The sequence below is a fragment of the Cercospora kikuchii genome (genome assembly GCF_019650295.1).
Source record: "Cercospora kikuchii DNA, contig_00002, whole genome shotgun sequence".
Taxonomy (NCBI): Eukaryota; Fungi; Ascomycota; class Dothideomycetes; order Mycosphaerellales; family Mycosphaerellaceae; genus Cercospora; species Cercospora kikuchii.
Window position 1 is genome coordinate 507036 of NW_025408583.1, and position 25545 is coordinate 532580.

Here is a 25545-nt window from a genome sequence, read left to right on the forward strand (position 1 = left end):
CGTCCCATACAATTGTAGATGACACTATCTCTTTCGCGCCGCTGCTATTACATTATGTTTGACGGAACAAACATACAGAGGATTGTCTTGAACTATGCCCATCGCGGATCTTCATAGCCGGCATGCTGTCGATACTTGTCTACAAGAAGAAAGCAAGGATAGCACCGGCACCAGCAAGGAGACCGGCAGCGTTGAGGACGCTAGCGGCACCAGTGTACTGAACTGGCTTGGATGGCTGAGGACCAGCGCCAGTACCAGTTGGGTAGTACTTTGGTGGGACTGGGGCAGCAGTGCCGGTTGGGTAGACTAAAATCAGAAGTTAGGGCTTGTCTTCAAACATGAGGCTAACGAAACTCGACGTACCTGGAGCAGTTGGCTTGTTTGGCACTGGGTACTTAGGCTGCTCAGGGCTGTAGACGGGGTGCGTCTCCTTTGGCTGCTCTGGGCTGTAGACAGGGTGGGTCTCCTTTGGCTGCTCTGGGCTGTAGACGGGGTGGGTCTCCTTTGGTTGCTCAGGCTTGTAGACCGGTGGCTGCTCAGGCTGCTTTGGCTGCTCTGGCTGCTTTGGTTGCTCAGGCTGCTTTGGCTGCTCTGGCTTGTTTGGGTAGACCGGAGGCTGCTCTGGCTGCTTTGGCTGCTCTGGCTTGTTTGGGTACTCTGGCTGCTTTGGCTGCTCTGGCTTGTTTGGGTACTCTGGCTGCTTTGGCTGCTCTGGCTTGTTTGGGTACTCTGGCTGCTTTGGCTGCTCTGGCTTGTTTGGGTACTCTGGCTGCTTTGGCTGCTCTGGCTTGTTTGGGTACTCTGGCTGCTTTGGCTGCTCTGGCTTGTTTGGGTACTCTGGCTGCTTTGGCTGCTCTGGCTTGTTTGGGTAGACCGGTGGCTGCTCAGGGGTCTTTGGTGGGTAGACTGGGTGCTCTGGCTGCTTTGGTGGCTGCTCAGGAGTCTTTGGTGGGTAGACTGGGTGCTCTGGCTCCTTTGGTGGGTAGACAGGAGGGTGCTACACGATTATTAGCGCTGTTCATCAGTTTCCGCAAAAAGCGACGCATCGTGGGATGACAAAGTGCAAGAGAGTGCGAGAGTCTTGATGTCGAGCGATGTGTACCTCGTCCTTTGGTGGGTAGACTGGGTGGGTCTCCTTTGGTGGCACTGGGTAACCAGTGACAGTCTTGGTCACGTAGGTGACTGGGTGAGTCTCCTTTGCTGGGTAAGTCACTGGGTGGGTCTCCTTGGCTGGGTAGGTTGGCTGTGGGTGCTCGTCGCTGCAGCTGGTGGTTGGGTATGGCTTGTCCTCGTGCTCTGGGTACTCTGGCTTGTCGTGCTCTGGGTAATCTGGCTTGTCTTCGTGCTCTGGGTAGTCGTGCACTGGGTAATCTGGCTTGTCCTCATGCTCTGGGTAGTCTTCGTGCTCTGGGTGCTCGGGGTAGTCCTCGTGGTCTGGGTATGGCTTGGAAGGGTGCTGGTGCAATGATGGTAAGGGGGAATTCTTGGGCAAACGAGACTGGTTCTCTCAAGGGGAGTTTCGCAAAACACTTACCTCTGGCTCCTTTGGCTTGTCGGCTGGGTAGGTTGGCTTGGATGGCTCCTCAGTGCAGGTGGTGGTAGCTGGGTACTCTGGCTTGTGCTCTGGCTGCTCTGGGTGAGAGACATCACCACCGTAGCTTGGTGGCTGGTAGCCTGGAGCGGCCATGGCGCCGGCGACAAGCGCGGCAGCAACGAAGGAGTAACGCATCTTGGAGTTGGTGAATTGAGTTGGTAAAAAAGCGGTGGTTCGCGAAAATTATTGAATTAGTGAGCGTGTGGTTGCCGAAGCGTTCGTTTGTTAAAGAGAGGACGACCGAAGTCAAGCTGAACAACCAAGTAAGAATGCGTGTGTTGACGAGGAAAGAGCAAGCAGACGAAACGACATGGAGTGCTTATATCGCTGTGGCCGATTCAGGTGACGCCGGGAATAGGCGAGATTGGATGGGCTAGCATGGCCTTGACTGTTGTGCTAAGTGGCATCGTTCTGAGATTAGCCCGTGCAGGGACCTACCCGTTTGCGCTGGTTCCTGAAGATCTTTCTGGATGCCAAGGCCCGCCTGCAGATGGGCCGTAAGCGCTGCACTGCAATCTCAGCGCCCTCTGCGAAGGTTCGCGTCCGGGAGGCCGCCGTCGCGATTCCCAGCGCGGCGCAAGCGATGTCGTGCTGGGTCGCCTGCACTGGCCGTCTGGCGAGGCTCCTTCGCAGCGCCGCTCCGGCCCAGCGAGTGTGTGTTTGGAGCTGTGCCCGCGGAGCACGTGCGCGATGCACCATAGACTCTCCACAAAAGGCTAAAGCCCCTGTTGCCCGCGGATGCGATGCGTGAGGCTCACTCAGCAGCTGCAGCGGTGGCGGCGGCGGACAGCGTGATTAGGCTCTCGATCACGGCGCGGTGCGTTTGAGAAACACGTTGTTGATCAACGCTTGTGCCTGTGTCGCCTGCCTTCGACCCGTCATCGACAGCCATCGACCGCCAGACGTCGCGGAGCAATTGACCATGGTTCCATGAGACAGATCGCATCGGCGCTCCCACGCCGCTGAAAATAGGAGCTCGTGGTATCCCGGCGCTGAGCGTGGAGTCTCTGCTTGACTCAGGCGCCGAGTGTGACGAAGTCGGTATTGCGCGTGCAGAGCCTCATCTGCTGGACAAGGCTTAAACGCGCGCGATTTGCACCCGTGAGCCGAACCTATTTGCCATCAGACTCTGGTGCTGCTGGCTCCCGGCCTGGTGATGTGAGCGTCCAGCGGTGCGGAAGTGCTTGCAATCACATGTCGAGACAGTGGAAGCACGCCCTCCGCCCCCGTCCCAGAACCCGCCGGCGGATGCGGACGCCCGATGCGTGAGAGACAGCTTGCCGAGGGGGAGGAGTTGCCCGAGATCTACTGTGTCTGTGACTGGGTCTGGCGACGGCGTACCGACGCGAGCGCGAGCGCGTTTGTGGTGCGTGGGAGCGCGTCGGTGATGACCACCGAAAATTGAAAGTGTGAGGTCCAATCTCCATCTTCTGCTTTGGCGCCGCCTCTCAACGCCGCTCCCGAGGCTGATCCGCCCCGTCTCTGCCACTCAATCCCAGCGCACATCCCCTTCACGCCTGCACTACTGCCTGGTTCCAGACCACAACCGAGCGGAATGCAACCAGCGACAGCTCCACTCCCCCTTCTCCGCTCCGCCGCACCTCACCTTGGCAGCCACGCGTGCGCCGACGCTTCACCACTACACTGACTACAGCGCGTCGGACGTCCTCACTGGACGCGTCGCAGTGCAGCACATGTCACTAGCACCAACTTGAACCACGCAGCACGATGCTTCTCAGCAAGCAGACTCCCGGACGTGATCGGACGCACCTTTCCGCAGCGAGGCTGAGGCTGTTAACAGCAGGGATTCTCGCATCCTGTCGAGTGTCGACATCCTATTCCTGCATCAGTCACTGCCGAACTATTGTTTGAGCATGATCAATGCCGCATCTCGCTATGTCAATCACAATCCGCCCAACACTTCTGGAAGCAGCTGCGACATTGCGCGTGTCAGCGCGTCAATACCTTGGCATTTCACTGCTCTCGTTCATCGCGCCTGTTGTTCCCTCCTTTCCTTGCCGCGATCGTCTAATGAGGAGCTGAAAAGGAGAACCGCATAAGCGATTTTCCCTTCCCATCACTGATCGAATGGGGGCGTTAGCGAGCCTCTTGGCTCCAAGCTTTTGACGAACGCAGTGGCTGATCTATCAATTGACTAGGAGCCGGCTCGCGACGCTAGATGCTCAAATATTGATCCTCCTATGCGTGGACTTGAACCGCCGGAGACTTCTCGAAGCACTGGGCGTCGCCTTGCCACCGCCATCAATTGTCTTGCTCACGCCACCGCGCGCAATGTTGCCCATCGCTGAATGGACTCGTCGACAGCAAAAGATTGTCTGGTTACGCTGCAGGCCAGTACCGACCATTGCCTTCCCACCTCACAAGCCCCTACTCTTCGACAGCAACTCAGCACTCGCAACGGCGATTCGGGGCTGCAGCTGGTCCTCAGCGGTCTAGTGATGTCGCAGCCGACACTGCATCAGGTTTTCAATAATGGCACTAACGCCCTTCATCAGCTCGTGAAACAGCCTCTCGCTAGTCGAATGCATCTGTTCACGTAGAGCACCACGGAACTTCTGCGCTGCATCGAACCAGCTTGTCGGGCCTGTTCTCAATGCAACACCACCTTTGGATTCGGCTGATCTGCGATGCTGTGACGCAGTGCGACAATACCATGCCGAGAGCACAGACAGGATAGAAGGAGGCCGAATATCTCATGCCCGTCTGCATCATTGCTCCACAAGCTGCGTCCCTTCCACTGCTCATTGTAACGGTTGTGACGACGAATGTCCCTCTGGAGCGAAAACGTTGCGCCAAAGTTCTCCCACAAGCCGAACCGGGTGGACACCAAAATTACCAGGCGCATCGATGTCACGTCAGATTTCCTTGAGATTGCTCAAGACTAATAAGTCTGGTGGTCACAACGAACAAAATCTGCTCTGGACGCGGGACCTATGAGGGCGTTTCAATCAAACATCATCGACTTAATCTTCCGCTTTGCAGGCACGAAGCGAGCAATAGAACGAGCGCTGCGACTATGCGAGGCACACCTGAGACCGGTCCACAATACTCTGCAATTCAGGCCACCTGCCGCCAGATGGCAAGGCGTGGGAGATCTGTCCTTATCAACGAAAGGAGTCCAGTGCGCAGCGGTCAATCGTAGAAGTGAACGCTTCACCAAAATGAGATATCTACGTGCGGCGAACATTGCTTAGAGCAAAATAGTGAAAGGCTTTCGAATGTTCAAATTCGAGACGACCTTGTTGGGTTTGGACGATGTCTCCGGAGTACATGGCGATTGCTTCTCTGCCCACGGATTAACTCACTCACGCTTTTTGCGCTCTGTATCGGTGTTCGCTGACGTTCACAGAAACACGATGCAAGGTCTGTTGGGACAGAGACCGCCAGCACGACTGCAATGATATTGGTCTTGGGCAGTTCTGGCATGAATGTACGAATTGATAGGAGCGCCTGACTTGGAAATCATACGGCCTTCAATAGCTGCGATGCCGCTCTCGCCCCACCTTTAAAACACCAACTCGGTATACCGGATTCAGTGGGTGAGCACAAGAAGTGGACGGGAACATGAAAATCCAAGCAGCGCGTTGTTCACGACAGACCTTTTACCCGGAGTGTATGCACGGCTCCTATCGCGGGTTCAACCACGAGCAGCACATATTTCTCAATTGGACGACAACATTACCCTCTCTTTCGCCTTTCCATTCGGGTTCATGGGCGCCCTTCTTGCCTCACCGGCTGAATAGGATTCGAACAGAAGGCAATAACACCGACTAGCAATTGTGCCAGACTCTATGCCTGCCGCCCAGACCAACCCCGGCCATATCCATCTGCGAGATACCGATCCTCATCCCAGCGCTGCACAGGAACTGCTCCATGCTGATAGCGTTGATACTCGTCCATCGGAGCGCGGATCCTGCTCGAAGTCACCGAGGCTGGAACGCGAGACGAACGCCTCCTTCCGTCGAAGCTGTACGCGGCGCTCGAACGATCCCCAGGATAGCCGGTGTTGCTAGTACGGTATGCTGGAGTGGTCAATTCATGCCTGGACGATCGCGTGTAGTCGTACGAGCCGTGATGATAGCCATCTCGTGGTTCTGCATATGTAGACGACCAACTGCTGGAGTCGCGACGAGGGTCGTATTGGCGGCTGGATCGATGGTATCCTGAGGTAGGACGTGCATAGTCGTATGCACTGTACTGACTGTAGCCTGCTGGGCTTGTCAGAATGGTTCTCGAAGCGGTAGGCTAAGAATAGATTCAGACCTACCAGATTTTTCAACTCGAGTTGGCGACCGAGAACGCCTGGAATGAGATGTGTATCTCTCATGACTTTCAGCCGCTCCATAACTTCTCGGGTCGCTGCGCATTGGATCACGGTTTTCGACGCCGTCGTAGCCATATTGTCCCTGCTAATGTATTTCTCAGTCCTGATCGAACGACCCATTGATGGAAATGATCGACCCACCCGCTCACCACCATCTCCATTCCTCGTCTCATACGATTCTGGCCCGTGATTCGAAACCGAACGTGGATAGTCGAAGCCCATGCGACTGGAGAAATACGCATCGCGCTGCTCGCGTAGGCGATGAGCGTAGACCGGGTCACCGGGATTCCCGTAGTAATTGCGCCTCTCGACGCGCGAGAGTTGTGAATACATACTGGCTCCCGTGGCCCTCTTTGATGTTGTACTTCGACTTGATGCGGAAGGTTGATCGTCACTACTTTGCTCGTCGCCGACTTCAACAAAGACCGCTCGGAAAGTTTGCATGATGCTCTGTGCCTTTGTATGGCAGATGAACAAGGTGAATGATACGACAGCAAACCTCAGGCTTTCTTTTCCATGTGAATGGAAGAGCAACGACACCACTTTCTCTGAGGTATTGAAAGATCTAGTGTATACCATCACCTTCACCCTATGTTGTCCCCTCTCAAACCTCAACCTCAGCAGGCGTCGGAATCCCACTATCCCTCGCCTTCCCTCTCCCAGCACCCGTCCCCTCATCATAAAACTTCTCCCTCAACTCCTCAATAGCCCCAACAACACTCTCCACAGCATCATACTCCCCACAAGCCCTCTGCATCTCCTTCGCTTTAAGCGTATACCTCTCATCCTCCAAAATCCTCTCCACAGCACCTTTAATCTGCTCATCACTCGGCGTCTGAGTCTTCAAATTAATCGCCGCACCCGTCATTTCTGCTCGCAATCCCGTTTCGACTTTGTCTTCACTCGTACCAGCCAACACCATCGGAATACCGCCTGCGAACGCTTGAGAGATTCCGCCGTAACCTCCTGAGGAGACGATGAGAGAGGTATGAGGAAAGATATCCTCGAAGGCGATCCATTGTGCCCAGCGGGTGTTGGATGGCAGGATCAAGTCCGCTGGTCGTTCGATTTGTACTGCGCAGACTGCCAAGCGGACTGGAAGGTTTGCGCAAACGCGGATTGTGGGAAGGATGAGATGGTTGATGTCGAGGCCTGGGAGGGAGCCGGATGTTACGACTATCAATGGGCGAGTATCGGTTGTGTTGAGGATGAATTCTTCCCACCATTCGGGAAGGGGCTTTTTATCGTTGCCGCCGGTTAGGGTGCCGCAGTATCGGATGTTGGGAGGAAGGTCGCTGCGGTAGTACTCGAGAGAAGGAGGGCATAGTTGGCAGTAGATGTCTGGGAGAAGGAAGAAGTTGTCGACTGGGAAGGCTGAGGGGAGTTCGATTGGGCAGTTGTAGGGAATGAGACGTTGTTTGAGGACTTCGTGTACGCCGCTGAACATTTGCACGACGCCAGCGTTCATTTGTTTGTTGATTTCTTCGCCTTGGCTTTGCATTCCGGCGCCGAAGGGAGCAGTGTCTTTGGAGAGGACCATCAATGGCATGTGACCTATGCTTATGACTGGTACGCGGCGAGCGAGGGGACTATCGAGGAGCATCGGTGCACTTCCAGTAAAGCCTGTTCTACGTCAGCGTCGTCCAACTTCACTGCGAGAACGATGTACACACCTGCATCTTGAAGCACAATAGCCTGTCTACCCTGAGCCTCAACATCGCGAATGACCTCTTGCAAGACCTGGAACTGTTCATGTATATGCCCGAAGAAAATATGCTCCATATCATAGAGGGCAGTCATGCCATCTTCAGGACGATCAGGGTACTCGTCTTTCAGACGATCTGGATGAAAGTCCGCTTTGCCACGAAAAGGGACGAAGTCGACACCAGGTATCGTTTCGATCTTCTTCCTGTTGACGCTGCCTGTTATGAATGTGACAGGATACCCTCGACAGGTCAACTCTTTCGCCAGAGATCGCAAAGGCCGTACATGTCCATAGAAAGATAGAGTTGCGATAATGATGTGCGTCTTGCTCGGTTCCCGAGGAAGAGAACCCATGATTGCGATAGGTGTTTGTTCGAGAAGACGGGCTGTAGCGAAAGTTGTTTGTGGATCCAGGTGGCACAAGACAACCACGACGACTATATGACTTGCCCAGCACGGCGGTATCTACGATCAACCCTGCCAGTCTAGAGTACAGCTGAAGATATCGAGTTCAGCTGCTTGTGGGTCTCTGATCCTTCAAGTCAAATAATGCTCAACAAGGATAGATTAAAGCCAAACTCTCGCTTCGCTAAGGCGTCCCATCAGTTCAGCGCGTGTGTTGGCTGCCTGTCTATTGGATTGGGCGTCTCGCAAGACTGGACTGCACTAGGGCCCAAGATAAGCGCGATTGCGATGGAGACGAGAGTGAAAGTTGAGCCCTGTCTGCAAGTAGTGTGGATCGATTCGTGTGCTCAAGCACTAGGATCCTCTGTTCCAGCCCTGCAGAAACACAATGCAAGCTCGCCAGATATGCTTGTGCGTGTGCACGAGGCCTCGGAGAATATACAAGAGTGTACGTCAAGAGGTTCCATCGACATCATGTCTTTCATAAATCGTATCTGAACGTCAGTCGTTCATCACCTTTGCGGCCTTCCTCTAGCCCAGCTTTCCTCGCAAGTTTGAGAAGCCCTGTGCTTCTCGCGACACGCATCCGAAGATCGTCTGGTGCAGGCACATCGCCCAAGAGCTCTTCGCGTTCCTTTTCCTCGTTGCTCCAACTTCGAAGCACATCGCGACGCCACCTGTTTTCTCTCACGATCAGGAATCTGAAAGCCGCAAATCCAGCTAAGGATGCCAGCACGCAGACAAGTAGTATGGAAAAGGATCTCACATAGCCGGCTTCTTTATCTGCTGGCGTGAACAGGACTGAGACGAAGACACCAGCCAAGTTTCCCCAGCCGTTGATGCCAAGCAAGATTGCGCGCTTGCCAGGTTCCGGTGTATTGTTGGCTAGCCATGCGACTGTCAGCGGCGAAGCTATGAACGAGCCTGACAACAGGACGCAGAGGGAAAAATATCGAAGCCAATAATTATCGATCGGCGCGAGCACTGTCAAAGTCAAGCCGACGAGCAGCAGGAAGAGTCCCCATATGATTGGCACCAGCCTGATGCGCGCGCGATCTGACCATGCTACGAAGATGAATAGCACGATCGCACCGAAGGCGAAAGGCGGTGCTGAGAGCAGGTTCGATGCAGCTGGCGATAGGTTCAAGGAGGGCGACAACTCCTTCACCAGGATAGGCAGGAGCACGCCAAACGCCGTGGCCGGAATGGCGCTGAGCACATTGCACACCAAAAGATGCCAGATCTTGTAGTTGAAAAAAGCAGAAACAATGTCGTGTCTGCTGAGGCCAGAGTCACGAGTGACAGAGATAGCAGAGAGTGTCGACTTTCGTCTTTCTCGGCGACTCGGGCTAAGTGGATCCTCCTCATCCAACAGCCTCTCGTGCATCTCATCAGCTGTGTCGTCTGCTCGGCCATTTAAGGGTCGCGCATCCGCATCGTGGTCGTGGCGCAGTACGCTATCGGTGTTATCCTCGTGGCCTTGCTTGCCCTCGACTTCGTCGGGATATGTGTCTGCTCGCATACGAGACTCTGCCCAAGCTCGTTCCTCGCTGGTCAGAAACCATGCTGAATCTGCGGATCTGGGTAGCCACAAGAAGCCGATCAATGCGACAGTCATGGTCACACAGCCTTCGATCAGGAAAAGAACTTCCCAGCTCTTCCATCCAGTGCTGCCTGGCGCGCGTCGAATCGAGGGAGGAAGCTCCGGTGCGCTAGGATCATCGTCGTGTCCAGGGAACTCTGAGAACACAGCCCAGCTCAGAACACCGCCAACTACACCTGCCACAGCAGTCATGCCGTAGAAGAAGCCCAGACGCGTTGCGAATTCGAACTTTGTGTAAAACAAACTCATGTAGCTCACGGCTGTCGGATAAAAGCCCGCCTCTAAGGTTGCGATCATCACCCTCAACAGAATCAAGTGCCATCTCTTTCTCACGTAGATGTGTAAAATCGTGCTCAGGCCCCAAAGGCTCATGCACGTTGGCACATAGCGACGCATGCCAAATCGGCGGCCCAAGGCTGCCCCAACTGGTTGCAATGCCACGAAGACGAAGAAGAACACGCCCATTGACGTATGCACATCTTGTCGCGATAGCCCCGTGTCGTAGGTGAAGCCAGCAGTCTCGGCATTTCCAATGTTACTTTTGTCCAAGCTGTTCAGTAGAAACAGCAGTGCGAGGAAAGGTAGCAGAATTGTGTCCAACTTGCGCACCGTCCTCTTATTCAGCCCAGTAGTCGAGCGATCTTTTCCTTCTGCTTCACCAGATTCTCCGCCGGTCAAAGGCTGTCGTTCGTAGCGGTCTGTATCCGCCATATCGGTCACCGTAGCTCGTGTTTCCTCCGTGTGCTCTTCCAGTGATTCGCGGTCGAGTTTCTGCAGCTCATGGTCGACGCTGGACCGGTCGGGCATGCTATGAACGCTTGAGCATATGGCGAGTGTCGCATGCCACAAATTTGGGCATACTTGTCAGCAACATGGTTATTGTTTTAGTAGAGTGAGCATGGGATCCTGCCAGGATGGTGGGAAGTTGATCACCTGCCCCGAGCTCCTGCCGCCAAAGCCGAGCTCTGTTCTGCAACTTCCCACACATGTACATGGACTTCACTTGATCATGAGCTCCACGAATCTTTTGCATGTGATCGCTGGTCACAACTGACATTGCACCAGCTTCGCGTGGATCGCAGCTGATACTGCGAGGACAGTCGCCGGACCTCACTGATACTCGACTGTCACCAGTGGTCAGGACGCTTACCTCCAGCAGCTCTACTCGATTATTTCGAAGCCATCATATCTTCAATTTCGCTCGCAAATTCTACGAGTACGGCAGCTGCACCATCTCGAAGTATGGCACGACCTCACGCGCCAACATACTCTGTTGCAGCAGGGGAGCAGGAGTGCCCGAGACATAGCGAGAAGATTCTCATTTCGCTCTTCAAAAAACCAGTACACATGTGCTTGAAAAGTCCCGACAATGCTGGCACTTGATCGTTGGCTTTTTATCTAACGATTGCCTAGCCAAATCGCTATAAGTGCTAATGGAATCCATTGTTACGGCTTTGGACCGATTTGAAGGCAATAGATGTGGTAGCCCTGCAGTCGAAAGACTTGCTTTGACGCCTGCATACTCAATGAACACTTCACCCTGTCCCAACTGTCATAATTGCCAATCGATATGTTCAATAGTGGCATAAGACGGTGCTTGTATGCATAATCTGATTATTTCAATGTAGGTCGAAAGCTTGTCTGAGTCGGCGGGAAGCTGCTATGGGACGTCGATGCCACAATCTCAACCGCTTCCGAGTCAATCACAATATCAGGGAAATGGCGTCTATGATCGAACTTTGCATGTCACGCACAATGGACTAGAACGCATGCTTCGTACGTGAAGTGAAGGCGAACGCGTGTGTGAGGCGACATGGAGCTTGCAATCGATGACGCCATAGCTCGTAGGCCAGAGGCGGCGGCGAGATACTGAATGTATTCCAGTACACCTTCCTTTAATTGCCCTCACATCGTCAGCATCCCTTCGACCTCGCCACTGCACTCACGAAGCTCTTCATGCGCTTCCCATCGATCCCGACCTTCATTCGAGCCCTCTACGCCTTTTCGAACACCACCGCTCGAACAGCACCTGGCCCATTCAACTCAATCGCGAGACCGACTGCCCTCCGAGCTTCTATGCCACTGCCTTTCATCGGCTCTCTGTTCTCGACCGCCGAATCTCGCAAAATGTCATACCCACTGCAAAAGACGGATCAGGAATGGCAGGCGCAGCTCAATAAGGGTAGGTGAAGTTCAGAAGCTACCATCAAGGTACCACGGGTGGGACACTTCAGGGACGTCCACTGACGAGGCCTTCCCTCAGAACAATTCCGTATCCTGCGTGAAAAGGGCACCGAGGCGCCCTTCACTGGCAAATATGACAAGCACATGCCCGAGCAGGGCGTTTATACTTGCGCCGGCTGTTCGGCGCCTCTGTACAAAGCGAACCACAAGTTCAAGTCTGGCTGCGGGTGGCCTGCATTCTTCGATGCTGTCCCAGGCGCTGTAACAAGACATACCGATCGCACTTTTGGCATGGAGAGGACGGAGATCGTATGCTCAAATTGCGGCGGGCATTTGGGGCATGTGTTCAAGGGAGAGGGATACCAGACGCCCACGGATGAGAGACATTGCGTGAACAGCGTGAGCATCCAGTTTAACGAGAATGACCCTGTCACTGAGGGAAAGAAGAGCGAGCTTTAGATCCATGGAGATTAAGAACAGTGGACAGATATTGTGTTGTATAGCTGTATGATGCAACGATTGAATGAAGCAAAAAGACAGCAATACGTACATTAACCGACAGCTGTTGAATGATATGCCATGGCGAGGACAGAATGTGACTGATCGTACAATCTGTCACCTGCATACGGCGACCGGATAGCAGGGTATATCTCACTTTCTGGGCACTTGTCAAACTTTTTGACAATCGATTTAGGGCAGCAGCAGAGCCCCGAAAGCCCTAGAGCGTATATTCCTGGAATCCGTGTATGCAGGTGATAGATTGAAGTAAGTACTGTACTGACTGCCCTGAACTCGTATGGAACGTCCGGCTTTCCAGATGGGCCCTGCGTATGCAACGTGAGAGATCGGCTTTCACATGCATCTAGTCTTCCGCATTCAGTTTGTGCTCATGAAAGTGGGCGTCGAGTGACACCTCATCGTAATCGTGGCACTTCAATACACGCGAAGCTCTCGGCAGATGCAAGTCTAGTCGGTACGGCACAGTACAGCACAGACTGCATCACGATCATCTCTTATCGGCGTCCTCGGGCTTCATGCAGTCTCCTTCAGGCCAAGGCGCCGAGCGTGATGGAAAACATGGCGATCACGGCACCTGGGGAGAATAGGCTCCTTTCCGTGCGGTGTGCATGTACGTAGGCAGACTGCTGCTTGTCTTGCTACTCGTTCAAAAAGCATGGGTGTCATGCTGCGTTGAGTACACCGCTCCGCACAGGCACAGCGATTCGTGACAGGAGGCTTCAGTGCGCTCGATGGCGCAATTGTGTACGACGACTCAGCGCCCAATTATCGCTGCACTTGTTGACTCCTATTCGTTTTGCTCTTCTTGCTTCTCGTCGTTGTCTGTATACCAGTGATGGGCGTCTCTTCAGCATGCATCTCGCCATACGGAGTGATTGTTCAGAGGGATGGGGCAGGAGGGGCAGTTGGCAATGGGATGTCGAAGAGAGTTTGAGCAATGCCGGACAGGAACGCGGCCAGGCCAGTGGTGTCATAAGAGCAGCTTCACTCGAAGGTGAGATACTCAATCACGCGATCACGCTCATTTGTCGGCAGCACAGCATACATAAGATGGATTGCTTGCTTCGCTTCCGGTTGTTGCAGTGGTGCGAGATGCCCATCGATAGAGATAAAGCTCGCGTCCCTCCTCCACGGCTGCTCTCCACCACCCCTTGCCGCACTCCACTACTCCTGCACCTTTAGTCGCTACCGCCGACTTCACTCTTTAATGTCGTCAGCCCTACAAATCCACCGAGCGCTAACTCCTTCCACCGCAACCACAGGCTCGGAGACCGACGAAGCGAGCAGTTCCTTGCCGAACTCATACCAGCGAGACTTCTATTCGAAGGGCGAGAGCTCTGACAATAAGCACGATGCTGTTCCCACCTTGAGCCAACGGCTTCGCAATACCAACTCCATTTTGGCAATTGTCATATCCGACGACCACATCTATGCTGGTACACAGGCGGGAGAGATTGTAGTCTACAGCTTGCGCACATATGAGAAAAAGGCGGTGATTGAAGGGCACCGAGGCAGTGTGCTTGGGCTGCACCTGTCACAAGACCAAACACTGCTCTTCTCCTGCTCAGGAGACCGGATCGTCAATATCTGGAGCACCAAGACGCTCAAGAGAGTCTACTGCTTGTACAGCTCCTTCGACGTTGGCGATGTCTTCTGTGTGGCATATTCGGCGAGCTTGGAGACGGCGTATCTAGGAGCACAGAACACAACGATACAATGGTGCAAGATTTCACAACAGGCACCCTCGGCTGTCCCGACATCCTTACGAGGCGATGATCGCTTCTTTGATTCGAGGGGACCAGGTGGTGTTCAGACACCGAAGCCTGCTGGGTCAGATTATATCCCCAGACATGCAAAGGGAGGTGACGTGATTGAGATTGACAAAGAGAAGGTCAGACACTTTGCGCATTATGGCTATGTGTACTGCATGCTGCTTGCAAAAGAAGGCGTGCCGGAACGGTATGGCGAAGAAACACTGGTGACCGGAGGTGGAGATGGAGTGATCAAGCTGTGGAAGCTGGATGCAGACGACGGAGGTTCCATTCATGAACTCTACACGCTGGACGATGGGAGGGAAGAGGGACACTCTATTCTATCGATCGCCATGGACGGCACGTTCCTGTACTCTGGTCGTAGTCGTGGAGAAGTCGATGTCTGGGACCTGGAAACGCGACAGCTTGTGCGAAACCTAAAGGCACACCGGGATGATGTATTGACCATCTCCGTTGGAGGAAATTTCCTCTTCACAGCTGCTGTGAATGGAGAGGTCAGAAAGTATGATCGCCAATACCAGCTGAAAACTGGCTGGAAGGCACACGATGGCCGCATCCTCGCATCAGCATTTTCCTTCAACAATTCGAGGCCGATCTATGTGACAGGCTCAAACGACAACAGCGTGGCCATTTGGGATGTCAGTGATTGTATCCGGCTCAGCGTACTGCCTAGCAGGACGTCCAATGAGCAGCTTGTGGAATTACTGCGGCGGTTTGTCGCTTGCAAAACAGTCTCATCGGACTACAGACACAAGGCGGATTGCAGAAGAGGCGCATCATGGCTGCGCTCGGTCTTCAAGAATTTTGGCGCTTCGACTGAGATGCTAGCAGCGGAAGATGGCTGCAACCCAGTCATATTGGCGCGGTTTCGAGGCAATCCTGCTACAGCTGCCCAGCGGAAGAAAATTCTCTTCTACGGCCACTACGACGTCGTAGCAGCCAACAATGACAGCGGGAAATGGCTCACAGATCCGTTTAATATGCAAGGTATCGATGGCTATCTGTATGGTCGCGGTACATCTGATAACAAGGGACCGATCATGGCTGCCATCTTCGCTTGCGCCGAACTGATGAGTGAGCAAGCACTGGGTTCCGACATCATTTTCCTGATCGAGGGCGAGGAAGAGTGCGGCTCTCGTGGTTTCGAGAAGGCCGTTCAAGCCAGCAAAAGCAAGATAGGAGATGTAGACTGGATTTTACTGGCCAACAGCTACTGGCTCGATGACAGGATACCATGCTTGACTTACGGGCTACGTGGAGTTATTCACGCCACAGTATCAGTAGAGAGCAATCATCCTGATTTGCATTCTGGTGTCGATGGCAGTGCACAGTTGGACGAGGCGCTCAAAGATCTCGTGTTATTACTCGGCACATTGTCCGGGAAGAATGGCGAGGTCAACATACCTGGTTTCTATGACGCAGTGCCCGAACTAAGCCGAGAAGAAGCTGAATTGTATGACGATATCACAAATGCTCTGGTGTCGCGCAACCCGGACCTGGGAGATCCCGAGACTATCGCAAAATCGCTGATGCGAAGATGGCGGGAAGCGTCTCTCACAATACATCGCTTCCAAACTTCTGGGCCTGACAATGCAACAATCATTCCTCGCATGGCAAAGGCAGCGATCTCCATTCGACTTGTGCCAAATCAGGAAGCCACTGAAGTTTCGGAGGCGTTGCAGTCGTATTTGAGAGAACAATTCCATAAGCTTGAGACGAGCAATATCCTCGATGTAAGTATCGACCACAAAGCCGAGCCGTGGCTGGGCGACTTCAGAAACGACATCTTCCAGACACTGGAAGCTGCTATCATGGAAGAATGGGGCCCGATCGAGCAATTCAGCCATCGACGGAAGTCATCAGCTCATCCGCCGCACATGTCTCTAAACTCACAACCAAACGGCCTTGGAGCTACAAAGCCTTCACCAACGACCTCAAAGACTCTGGCGAATGGCAGCCTTGAACCGCTGACTCCTCTGACTCCCATGACTGAAGTGACAAACAAGCTGGAACAGATCGCCTCGAACGGCGGTCAAAAGTCGAGACAGAGACAGAAGCCTCTTTACATTCGTGAGGGTGGCTCTATTCCCGCCATTCGGTTCTTGGAAAAGGAGTTTGGAGCACCTGCTGCTCACTTCCCTTGTGGTCAAGCCAGCGATTCAGCACATTTGGACAATGAACGTCTGAGACTTGTCAACCTGGTGAAGAGTAAGAATATCATGAAGAAAGTCTTCCGAGAGCTGCCTGAAAAGTGAGACCTGTTCCAGCCTTTGCATCCATGTTTGCCGGCAATTCGAGAGAATGTATAATATATTGTTGCCAGTTGTCTCGGATTTCCGTTGTGTCTTGGAGGGCGCTGCAGTGGGAGTTGGACATGAAGCAAACTTGACGTCTTTGTTCAGCAGAGACATGCAGTGGACAATCACTGCTGATCAACGGTGGCCGCGATACAAAAGCTGCTCACCGTTCTGTAGATTAGAGGCAGAATCAATCGGATCCATTTCATTCAAGGCCCCACACAATAATACTTCGGCAAGCATGGCGTCTGCGTACGAAGCAGTCAAGGGCTACTTTCAAGAGCATTACCTCACTGCTGCTACTGGTGGACGTGCAGGTCGGCAGGAGGAGATTCGGACGACTCCTCTGTTCTCTCTGGCTGTCAAGTATCACGTTGATCATGCTGAGGATGAGGTTGAAACCAGCTCGGAATGTGATACTTCTTCAGATAATGGCGATGCCTCAAAGTCATCCGGACCGGCATCAGGCAGTGAAGAATCGCAATCTACATCCACGAAGCATTCACCGACACCCTTGGAGCCTTCAACTTCGCAGTCAACCCCATTGACCACAAGCCCGGGAGAGCACCAAGCCGTGCTGCCACAGTCTGGTCTACTCGGGTTTCATGTTGGCGACACCGAATCGGTTGGCGAGAATGAGCCAATGATGCTGAACGTCAATGCTCCCAATTCTGTCTTCATCTGTGGTTCTCAAGGCTCAGGAAAGAGCTACACACTCAGCACCATGCTCGAGAACTGCTTGATGAAAGACAACATTGTCAGCTCTGTCAGCCAGCCCGTGGCTGGTGTGGTCTTCCACTACGATGTCGATTCCTCTTCATCAATTTCAGAGGTAGCACATTTGTGCTCGCTTGGCATTGAAGTCAATGTTCTTGTGTCTCAAAGCAACGAGCATGCATTGAGGAAAGCCTACGAGCGTATTGGTACCGGAGACAACAAGCCCAAGGTTCGACCCCTTCTCCTCCGCTCCTCTGACCTCTCCGTGGACCGCATGAACAAGCTCATGGCGCTTGCTGAGAAAGAAGGCCCTCCACCACTCTACATGGAAGTCATCCAGCGCATCCTCCGCCGAATGGCAATCGAGAACACTTCTTCTACAGGCTTCGACTACAAACGTTTCCGCGGCCTACTCGAAAAGGAGACTCTTTCCAAAGATCAGTGGCTGCCCTTGAATCTTCGCTTCAGCTTACTTGAGAGCTTCCTGCATCCGAACGATATTCCAGCTCGTCCGCTGGAAACCTGGCGTCCAAAGTCGAAGAAGAACTACAAACCCTTCGATCTCAAGCCAGGTTCGTTGACCATCATCGATCTCAGCGATCCTTTCACCGATGCGGCGACAGCGTGCTCCCTCTTCGACATTTGTCTTCGACTCATCAAAGCCCAGCCGCCCCCCCTCCGGCCTTGTCATCGCCTTAGATGAGGCCCACAAATTCATGAACGACTCTTCCGCCGCGAAGACGTTCACCGGAGGTCTACTTACTACGATTCGTGAACAGAGACACAACGCCACTAGAGTTGTGATCGCTACGCAGGAGCCTACAATCTCCACAGATCTGCTCGACCTCGGCTCGGTGTCGATTGTGCATCGCTTCACGTCTCCGGCATGGTTCGTTGCCATCCGAGGTCACTTGGGCGGCGCGTGTCGGATGTTGAAGGATGGAGAAGAGGAAAGAGACTTGTTTGGAGAGATTGTGGAGTTGGATGTTGGTGAGAGTCTGGTGTTTTGTCCGGGAGCCTTCGTGAAGATGATCGCGGATGGGGATGGGGAGAATATCAGGGCAGGAAAGCTGGGACCGAACGCCATGAAGATGAAGACGAGAAAGAGGATAGGAAATGACGGAGGTATGTCTGTTTTGGCGTCTGTATAGGGAGTTGAGGTTACGGTGAGCATGAGATGATCTGTGAACGAAAGAAGAGGCGCTGAGTTCATTTGTCCATAGTCTGAAACTACTGCAGGCCCACGCTTCAAATCCGAAGGGCATCCATTGCCCGATTTTGTTCTTCTCGTATCCCGCTCATTCATTAGGAGCGACAGGATTCTGGGACCACCGTGACTGTCCCGAAATCAACGTCAATTGCTCTCTTCACGCGCGCGTTCCAAGCTTGTTCAAACAGCCGCTATTGCACAGCCTCAAGCGTTTGCGCGTGCCCAGAACTCGGTCCATCCCAAGTGCAGTTCGGTGGAGACATCTGAGCCCTTTCCGATGAGCCACTGTTCGAAAGCTTTTGGTCCCTGCTCGATGTTAGCTACAGATTGCGCCTCCACTCCGAAAGACTCACATGCGAATACGCCTCAGCCATTTCCCAATGCGTGTCATCTGGGGCTGAGGACCAGATCGCGAAACGTCCTTGTTCCCACTCATAGCAGACGTCTACTTGCACGACTGGTTCGCAGATGTCGTCCACAGTGATGATGATCGCCGCGGTGTACGCTTGAAAGTGACGCTCGCCGATGAACATGAAGTCGTCATCATTTTCCGGATCGTCCAGGCGCATAATCTCGCTAGCAGAATGACAGATTTGCAGGCGTATGGTCTGGATCAGCTTCGCACGCTCGATTCCGATGTTCTTCATCCAATTCTGAACCATTCTGGCGCTGGCCTCAATGTGAACAGGGAAATAAGTGACGAAGGTGGTCGAAGAGTAGTAAAGCCCAAGGGCTTCGGCATAGACGTTCTTGCACTAAATGTGTCGAAGGACTGTCAGTACAGGCTCTGTGGAAAGAAAGGTATGGGCCTTGACTTGCAGTGCACAGCAATGCTGGCGGGCTCGAGTAGACGCTCCTGACAGCTCCTGGACTGGGCGTAGTGCTGCGCAGTTTCTGCGTGGTGCCCTCGAAGACGGCCGACCAAATGCGGTTTCGCAACTCGGCAGGCAAGGACATCAGTCTCGATGATTGACCGAGTGTGCTCGCACGTTGCAGGTCAGCCCCATTAAGCTGTCGGGCGGCGTGTCGGCGGCGCTGACCACGACTGCGTCGAGCCATGTTGCCTTGATATCGGTCGGATGATGCAAATCGAGAAGATGGGGATGTCGAGGGAACTGTCTGTTCAAAGCTTGCGATTTGACAGTGCGTGCCTGTGGACCTGCGCTCCCTTATTTGCTCAACGCTCGAACTTCACTTCCACCTGCATTAGTGCCGCCCCAGCTTCTCGTGTCCTTCCGAGCTTTTCCACCTGCACCTACCCACCAACACACTTACAAATTTCACCGCACAACGCAGTCGATATGGCTCGACGTAGTCGAGGCCAGCGCCGCCGGCACGCGGCTCGAAAACATAAGGAGGGCGCGCAGCAGAATGCCACTACAAGCAAGCGCTCCATGAACCCGCTCCCTTCGAGACTGATGTCTCTGCCCGCCGAGTTGCGCAATCGAATCTGGACAGCTGTGTTCGAGGGTTGGACCCAGAGAATCGATTACTACAACCGAGCTCAGAAATGGACGGCTGCGGACAAGGCCTACAGGCGTCAGCCACCGCTGCTGTCCACCGTAAGTACACGCTTCTTCTAAGTCCCAATATGTGTCTACATGCTTACCAGCTTTGGAATTCCCTCAGTGCAAGCAGATCTACGCCGAAGCTGTTGGAATCTACTACTCGAAAGCGATCTTCTTCACAAGCATCATCTCAAGCGGAGACCCGGACACGACACTGCACGCTTGGATGTACAAGATTGGTTCTGAGCGAGCAAAGCTAGTCAGAAACGTGCGCCTCCACTTGTGCAGGACTCCGTGGTGGCTTGAGGACCTCAACGTCGAGAGTGATCCTGATGAGCGTCACTGGCGCGTCAACAGCCACGAAGCGCAACTGAGACGGGCTCGAGATGTTGCCGCTGCAAACGGCGGCCGCGAAGCGGTCATCAAGGGGGACCTCTGGTATGAATCCGATTGGGATCGCATCGTGATCTGGACATCAGATCCTGTTGAGACAGAGCAGGAAATCCGCCACCAGTATAGAGAGGTGGGTTGAAAGCATGCAGACGACATTGTGGATCATGGCTAACGTCAGGTAGGGAGATGAAGAGCTTGACAAGTGGCTGGAAGCAAAGGGCTCAGATTTCTTCCGCTGGAGCCTGCGAGGTCTTCCTCCAGTTGCTACTAATGCTGACGCCCACGACACGTACCGTGACCGGATCGAGTGAAGCATCGCATTGTTTGCACATTGTGCGCCGGAGATTGGTTCGAGATGCTGGAGAGACTGGCTTGTCTCTTCTCTCGGGAGCTCTATAGCAGAGCCACGTTTGTAGACCAACCAGCATTCGGAATCGAAAGAGCCGAATATTGTAGCGTAGAGACCTTACGTCGAGGTCCAACATCAATGACCAAGCAACACCCAGCCCTTCTTGGAAGCTGCATGCTCTACAAGTCCACGTATCAGAGAATTCCTCATCTCACTTCTCGTTGGGGTAGAGAGTGACAACTGACCAGAGAGACGGTGCATCTCCTGCTGACCCTGCAAGCTCTCAAGCCGAGAATCTTTCGCATCTCGATACTCATTGGCATACGGAAGAACGGTCAGTCAGAGAGACACCTCATCTCTTGTTGACTCCGCGGAACTGCAATCTCAGGATATTTTCGCATCTCCCTACCGGTTGGCATAGGTTGTAGTCGTCCTTCTGTAGAATCATGCTTCGACTCAACTTTCACTTGGAGTCCGTGCTGCAGTAGTTTCGAGCCCGCTTCCAAGACTTTCCAGTTCTGTTCCATCCAACACCACCCACACAAATTTTGCACCTGTCGCACCAAACACCGACATGGCTCGACGCAGTCGAGGCCAGCGGCGCCGCCACACGGTGCAGCAGCGCAAGCAATCTGAGCGCCGCCGCGCTGAAACCGACGACACCCAGCCGCCTTCCAAATTGATGTCTCTCCCGGCCGAGTTGCGGAACCGGATCTGGACATACGTTTTCGAGGGTTCTGTCCAAGAGTTGCGTGTCGACGGCTACTACGTTCCGGGCATGACGAGCCTCTCGCGTGACCTCTCTGACCCGTCGTCAACCACGAGCTTCAGGGAGGGCGTCTGGAGCTACTACTCGAGCGCACCGCCACTGCTGTGTACAGTAAGTAATTCGTCGAAGACACATCTACTACTGAGCCCGCGCTTACCGTACTCAGTGCAAGCAAGTCTACACCGAAGCCATTGGTATCTACTACTCGACCACGACTTTCTTCAGCAAGGCCCCGGCCTGCGAACTCAGTGCGTCGAACTTCAAGGCCTGGATGCAGAAGATTGGGACCGAACGCGCCAAGTTGATCGAGAACGTGCGATTCTTCGTGGCCGGGTTCTACGACGATCTGATACGCGTCGACTTCGATGCTGACTGGAACGATGAGATTATCCGCAGGTCTTCCACGCGGTTGCAAAACGTGCAAGATGCCTTAGTGGATGAACGCAGCGACGGGCTGCATATCAGTGTAAACCTCTGGTACCACAGTGAAGAGGAAGGGTTCGAAATATGGACCTCGAACCCAGCCGAGACGGACCAGGAAGCCCGCCAAGCATTCAAAGAGGTGAGTCTTGTTGCGACAGGATGAGCTGCAGTTCAATACTGACATCGAGCAGGGCCCAGTGACCTTGAAGAGTTGGCTGTTAGAGCAGGGTTCGACAGTCTCCCGTTGGCATATTGGTACTGCGTCAGAGCTCGATGAACTGCCGCTCGGGCAGTGGACCCAGAAACTTCTTGATGTCTTTGACGAGTGGTACATGAGGAACTACTCGGCAATCGCCAAGTACCAATGTGGATGCGGCAGGGATTACGATTGCTCATGAGGTTGAAGGACCACCGCGCCAATGCACCAGGTAGAGCAGGAGGAAGACGGGATGGCATGGTTGGTCCGAGTAGGTGGACAGCATGGATGAGGCAGACGCTGTACTCATTTCTGTGTCTTCATAATGCACTGGGTCCACGTACCAGTTTCTAAGGACCGGAAGGCCTCTGGTCCCTGCGAAACCGCATTGGCAGATGTATGTCTTACACCGCCTCGATACCAGCCTCAATACAGATCTCCATTTCTGCGCACTTCCTGCGCCTTCACTGACGGCGTATTGTTTTCAACCTCAGCATCTCAGCTCTTCGACACCGACTGCCGCTCGAAAATAGCCTCAGCCAGCTGTTGACTGATCAGACCTTCTTCCACGCAGCCTTCCAGCACCTCCATCAGATCATCAACAGTAGCGGATGCTTCTCCGCCATACATGAGCGCAGCAATCTCTGTTGCAATTCCCAACCTCCGCTGAGCCTCCTCTTCTACCTCCTCATCTCCGTCAGCCTTTGCCAGATTCATCGCCCCCTTGTAATACGTCTGTGCGTTCTTGATTAGAGTCTGGGCACTATTTCGTGTGTTTTCACTGAGATCAGTCTTCGGAATGTGAATCAGACGATGCCGCAAGATCTCTAAGTCGCCCTTGAACTTGTACACTTCGGCTTTGCTCTCTTTAGCGCTCTCGGTTGTGAGCTTTGTGGCTTTACTGTAGCGGTCTTGCGAGGTCGTGAGCTCTTTCCAGCATACAGATGCAGGGAGATCTGGAGATTCGCCGAACCGATCAATTGTTGACATGACCAGCTCTGTTCGCGCTTCCGCCTCGGCAACGAGAGCGTCGGCGTCTGTGTCTTTGCCAGGAATCTCGAAGGCGTCAAGTCGTTCCACGTATTGTTGCAACTCTATCATGTGATGCTCGAATTGGGCGCTAGCATATGATGCTATGAAGGAGGCGCGATTGACAGCGGTGGCGATGCGGGCCTTATCCTGTTCCTCGACTGGCAGGAGAGCGATGTAGCTCGGAGCTTTGGTTTCACTCAACTGTCGAGCCATATCTCCAAGGTTCTGCAAACCCTTCTCATCTAAGAGAGGAGCGAGAGTAGTGAGCGCAGATAGAGAAGCATAGACGGTGTCCAGTAGGTCACTTGGCGATATTGGTGTCTCGACAATCGCTGACTGCTGTTCCTTCATATCAACGTCGCCAGTAGAAGTAGATGCTGCTGCTGGTCCAGCTTCTGGCTCTGGTTGCACAAGCGCGACACCGCCATCCTCAGTATCTGGAAAGTCCAGCTTGTGCTGCTCGTACATCATTTCCTGTCTTGACAAACATGACGAGAGATGCGTGATTGCCTGCTCCAGAAATGGCACTGCTTCATCTTCACGATCATCTTCAGTCAACTGCTCCGCGAGAGAAGTTTCCACTTGTGCAATGTTGAACAGAGCATCCGGGTTCTCCTCATTCAGCTGCAGGGCATGTTGGTGAGACAACAGAGTCCTCTCCAGCCAAGCAGGGAGCTCGACGCCAATGTGCTCCAGAATAGCTGGCTGTTGCGAAATTTCAAGCTCCAATCGCGCCTTGTTGTACGCTAGATCAAAGTCCTTTGGATGCTTTCCAACCCCGGTATCGTAGAGTTCAAGGGCTCGGACGAACGCTCTTGCAGACTTTACGGGGTCGCCAGCACGATGCTTGCCTCCTGCAGCCTCTTCGAAATCTGCTGCTTCCTGATAATCATCTGCCGATACCAGAGCAGCAGCCTTGGCAGGCTTTTTTTTCGGCGGCGGCCTTGTGAATTGCTTCGGCTTTTGGCCCATTGCTGCGATCGTATTCGGTCTCGAATCGCGCCGAATGAGATGAGTACACCAGTGAGATCGATACGGCCTGATGTTGTCGCCAGCAGAGGCTTCTGGAAATGCGTGGCAGATTCGCACTTCCTGGTAGGGATGTCGTCCGAATCTTGACACAACGCTCCACGAAAAAAGGGCCACGCTAAGGCATCAGATAAGGCCGATAGGCAGGGATGGGAACTCGGTGGTGCCCTGCATTCGACGTAACACTGCATTTCGCCCAAAACTCACGAATCACCGCTCAACAAAGCAAGAGGCCATTGCCGGCGATGACTGGCGTGGAAACGTGCGGCGGCCGTGCTGCAGGGCACAGCGGTGGGAAAAGTGGCAGCACACCACCCTCGCCCCCGATGCACGTCGATGGAAGGGGAAGAATACCGTACTGGCAATGGGTGTGGAGCGGCCAGCAATCACGTTGTTCGCAAGACTAGGAGCATCCGTGTGGGCTGCCTGCTTGCCCGTAGCAGAGATTGTTGTTCCCAACACGTCATTCTTGACTATTCCATGTACCCTAGCGGGCGGCTTTTGATAAGTAATTCCCAAGCACCCGCCGAGCAGTGCACTTCGCTCTTGTGTTGCACATGAATCATTGTGCTGTGTTTTGCAGATCTCTGTAAGACCGCAAGAACGATCAACTACACTTGCCGAAGCCTACTGCTGTTCGCTCTCGTACTACTTGCTTCTCTGCTGTACAAACGAACAACAGAAACCATGGGGCGCCCACCGAATCTCTACTCCTTCGGCGACGTCGACAAGGAACTCGCTCCCAACCTCCGCAAATACATCCTCGAGGCACAAAATGAGGCTCTCAGTCGCCAGAATGGCGTCTTCCGCATAGCAGTCTCCGGCGGCTCTCTCCCAAAAACACTCGCCAAAGCCCTCTTAGCACCCTCCAATGGCAACTCCGACGACAAACTCGACTTCTCCAAATGGGAGATCTTCTATGCCGACGAGCGCGTCGTGCCTCTAGACCACGAGGACTCCAACCACCGACTCGTCAAACAGGATCTCCTCGACCAAATCCCCTCCGAACTCGGCCAGCCCAAAGTCTTCCCCATCGATGAGCAATACCTCGACGATGCGCAAGAATGCGCAGATCAATACGAGAAGACTCTCGTGTCTATCTTCGCGCAACGCGATTCTGTCAAACTCCCTCTCTTCGATCTCATCCTGCTAGGCTGTGGTCCTGATGGACACACGTGCTCGCTGTTTCCTGATCATCCTCTTCTCCGAGAGAAGAATGCATGGATTCTCTCGATTACGGATTCGCCGAAACCCCCGCCCAAGCGCATCACGCTCAGCTTGCCGGTTGTGGTCCACGCATCGAAGATTGGGTTCGTCGCAACAGGAGGTGGAAAGAAAGAGGTCATCAAGAAGATCTTTGAGACGGAGGAGGGCGCGTCTTTGCCTTGCGGGCTGGTGAATGCTCAGGCGGCGGAGCGGGTGAGCTGGTTCTGCGATAAACCTGCGACTGAGGGAGTTACTTTCCCGAGGCGGGGAAGTGTGATCTGAAGCGCATG

The 25545-nt window shown here is 53.7% G+C and overlaps 13 protein-coding genes across 13 annotated transcripts; 7 read left to right on the forward strand and 6 right to left on the reverse strand.

Moving 5' to 3' along the window:
• Positions 1–139: 139 nt before the first annotated feature.
• CKM354_000244100 (uncharacterized protein) lies at positions 140–1729 on the reverse strand (the record flags this gene model as incomplete). The annotated part of the gene is made up of 4 exons (XM_044797601.1): positions 140–306; positions 364–997; positions 1103–1456; positions 1535–1729. 4 exons carry the CDS (start codon positions 1727–1729, stop codon positions 140–142), a joined length of 1350 nt encoding a protein of 449 aa, XP_044653536.1.
• A 3675-nt stretch (positions 1730–5404) lies between these two features.
• On the reverse strand, positions 5405–6272 carry CKM354_000244200 (uncharacterized protein; the record flags this gene model as incomplete). Its single annotated transcript, XM_044797602.1, has 3 exons — positions 5405–5823; positions 5883–6021; positions 6081–6272. 3 exons carry the CDS (start codon positions 6270–6272, stop codon positions 5405–5407), a joined length of 750 nt encoding a protein of 249 aa, XP_044653537.1.
• Positions 6273–6543: 271 nt separating this feature from the next.
• Positions 6544–7997, reverse strand: CKM354_000244300 (uncharacterized protein; the record flags this gene model as incomplete). Its single annotated transcript, XM_044797603.1, has 2 exons — positions 6544–7562; positions 7613–7997. 2 exons carry the CDS (start codon positions 7995–7997, stop codon positions 6544–6546), a joined length of 1404 nt encoding a protein of 467 aa, XP_044653538.1.
• A 532-nt stretch (positions 7998–8529) lies between these two features.
• CKM354_000244400 (uncharacterized protein) lies at positions 8530–10458 on the reverse strand (the record flags this gene model as incomplete). Its single annotated transcript, XM_044797604.1, has 1 exon — positions 8530–10458. The coding sequence occupies one exon, from the start codon at positions 10456–10458 to the stop codon at positions 8530–8532; it is 1929 nt and encodes a 642-aa protein (XP_044653539.1).
• Positions 10459–11607: 1149 nt separating this feature from the next.
• CKM354_000244500 (peptide-methionine (R)-S-oxide reductase) lies at positions 11608–12294 on the forward strand (the record flags this gene model as incomplete). Its single annotated transcript, XM_044797605.1, has 2 exons — positions 11608–11833; positions 11915–12294. 2 exons carry the CDS (start codon positions 11608–11610, stop codon positions 12292–12294), a joined length of 606 nt encoding a protein of 201 aa, XP_044653540.1.
• A 1267-nt stretch (positions 12295–13561) lies between these two features.
• CKM354_000244600 (glutamine amidotransferase subunit DUG2) lies at positions 13562–16381 on the forward strand (the record flags this gene model as incomplete). The annotated part of the gene is made up of 1 exon (XM_044797606.1): positions 13562–16381. The coding sequence occupies one exon, from the start codon at positions 13562–13564 to the stop codon at positions 16379–16381; it is 2820 nt and encodes a 939-aa protein (XP_044653541.1).
• A 283-nt stretch (positions 16382–16664) lies between these two features.
• Positions 16665–17843, forward strand: CKM354_000244700 (uncharacterized protein; the record flags this gene model as incomplete). The annotated part of the gene is made up of 1 exon (XM_044797607.1): positions 16665–17843. One exon carries the CDS (start codon positions 16665–16667, stop codon positions 17841–17843), a length of 1179 nt encoding a protein of 392 aa, XP_044653542.1.
• A 13-nt stretch (positions 17844–17856) lies between these two features.
• On the forward strand, positions 17857–18291 carry CKM354_000244800 (uncharacterized protein; the record flags this gene model as incomplete). Its single annotated transcript, XM_044797608.1, has 1 exon — positions 17857–18291. The coding sequence occupies one exon, from the start codon at positions 17857–17859 to the stop codon at positions 18289–18291; it is 435 nt and encodes a 144-aa protein (XP_044653543.1).
• Positions 18292–18554: 263 nt separating this feature from the next.
• CKM354_000244900 (uncharacterized protein) lies at positions 18555–19012 on the reverse strand (the record flags this gene model as incomplete). Its single annotated transcript, XM_044797609.1, has 2 exons — positions 18555–18656; positions 18704–19012. The coding sequence occupies 2 exons, from the start codon at positions 19010–19012 to the stop codon at positions 18555–18557; spliced, it is 411 nt and encodes a 136-aa protein (XP_044653544.1).
• A 639-nt stretch (positions 19013–19651) lies between these two features.
• Positions 19652–20562, forward strand: CKM354_000245000 (uncharacterized protein; the record flags this gene model as incomplete). Its single annotated transcript, XM_044797610.1, has 3 exons — positions 19652–19912; positions 19980–20381; positions 20434–20562. The coding sequence occupies 3 exons, from the start codon at positions 19652–19654 to the stop codon at positions 20560–20562; spliced, it is 792 nt and encodes a 263-aa protein (XP_044653545.1).
• A 612-nt stretch (positions 20563–21174) lies between these two features.
• Positions 21175–22190, forward strand: CKM354_000245100 (uncharacterized protein; the record flags this gene model as incomplete). Its single annotated transcript, XM_044797611.1, has 3 exons — positions 21175–21480; positions 21536–21931; positions 21984–22190. The coding sequence occupies 3 exons, from the start codon at positions 21175–21177 to the stop codon at positions 22188–22190; spliced, it is 909 nt and encodes a 302-aa protein (XP_044653546.1).
• Positions 22191–22486: 296 nt separating this feature from the next.
• On the reverse strand, positions 22487–23992 carry CKM354_000245200 (uncharacterized protein; the record flags this gene model as incomplete). The annotated part of the gene is made up of 1 exon (XM_044797612.1): positions 22487–23992. One exon carries the CDS (start codon positions 23990–23992, stop codon positions 22487–22489), a length of 1506 nt encoding a protein of 501 aa, XP_044653547.1.
• Positions 23993–24736: 744 nt separating this feature from the next.
• On the forward strand, positions 24737–25537 carry CKM354_000245300 (uncharacterized protein; the record flags this gene model as incomplete). The annotated part of the gene is made up of 1 exon (XM_044797613.1): positions 24737–25537. The coding sequence occupies one exon, from the start codon at positions 24737–24739 to the stop codon at positions 25535–25537; it is 801 nt and encodes a 266-aa protein (XP_044653548.1).
• Between the last annotated feature and the right edge of the window lie 8 nt (positions 25538–25545).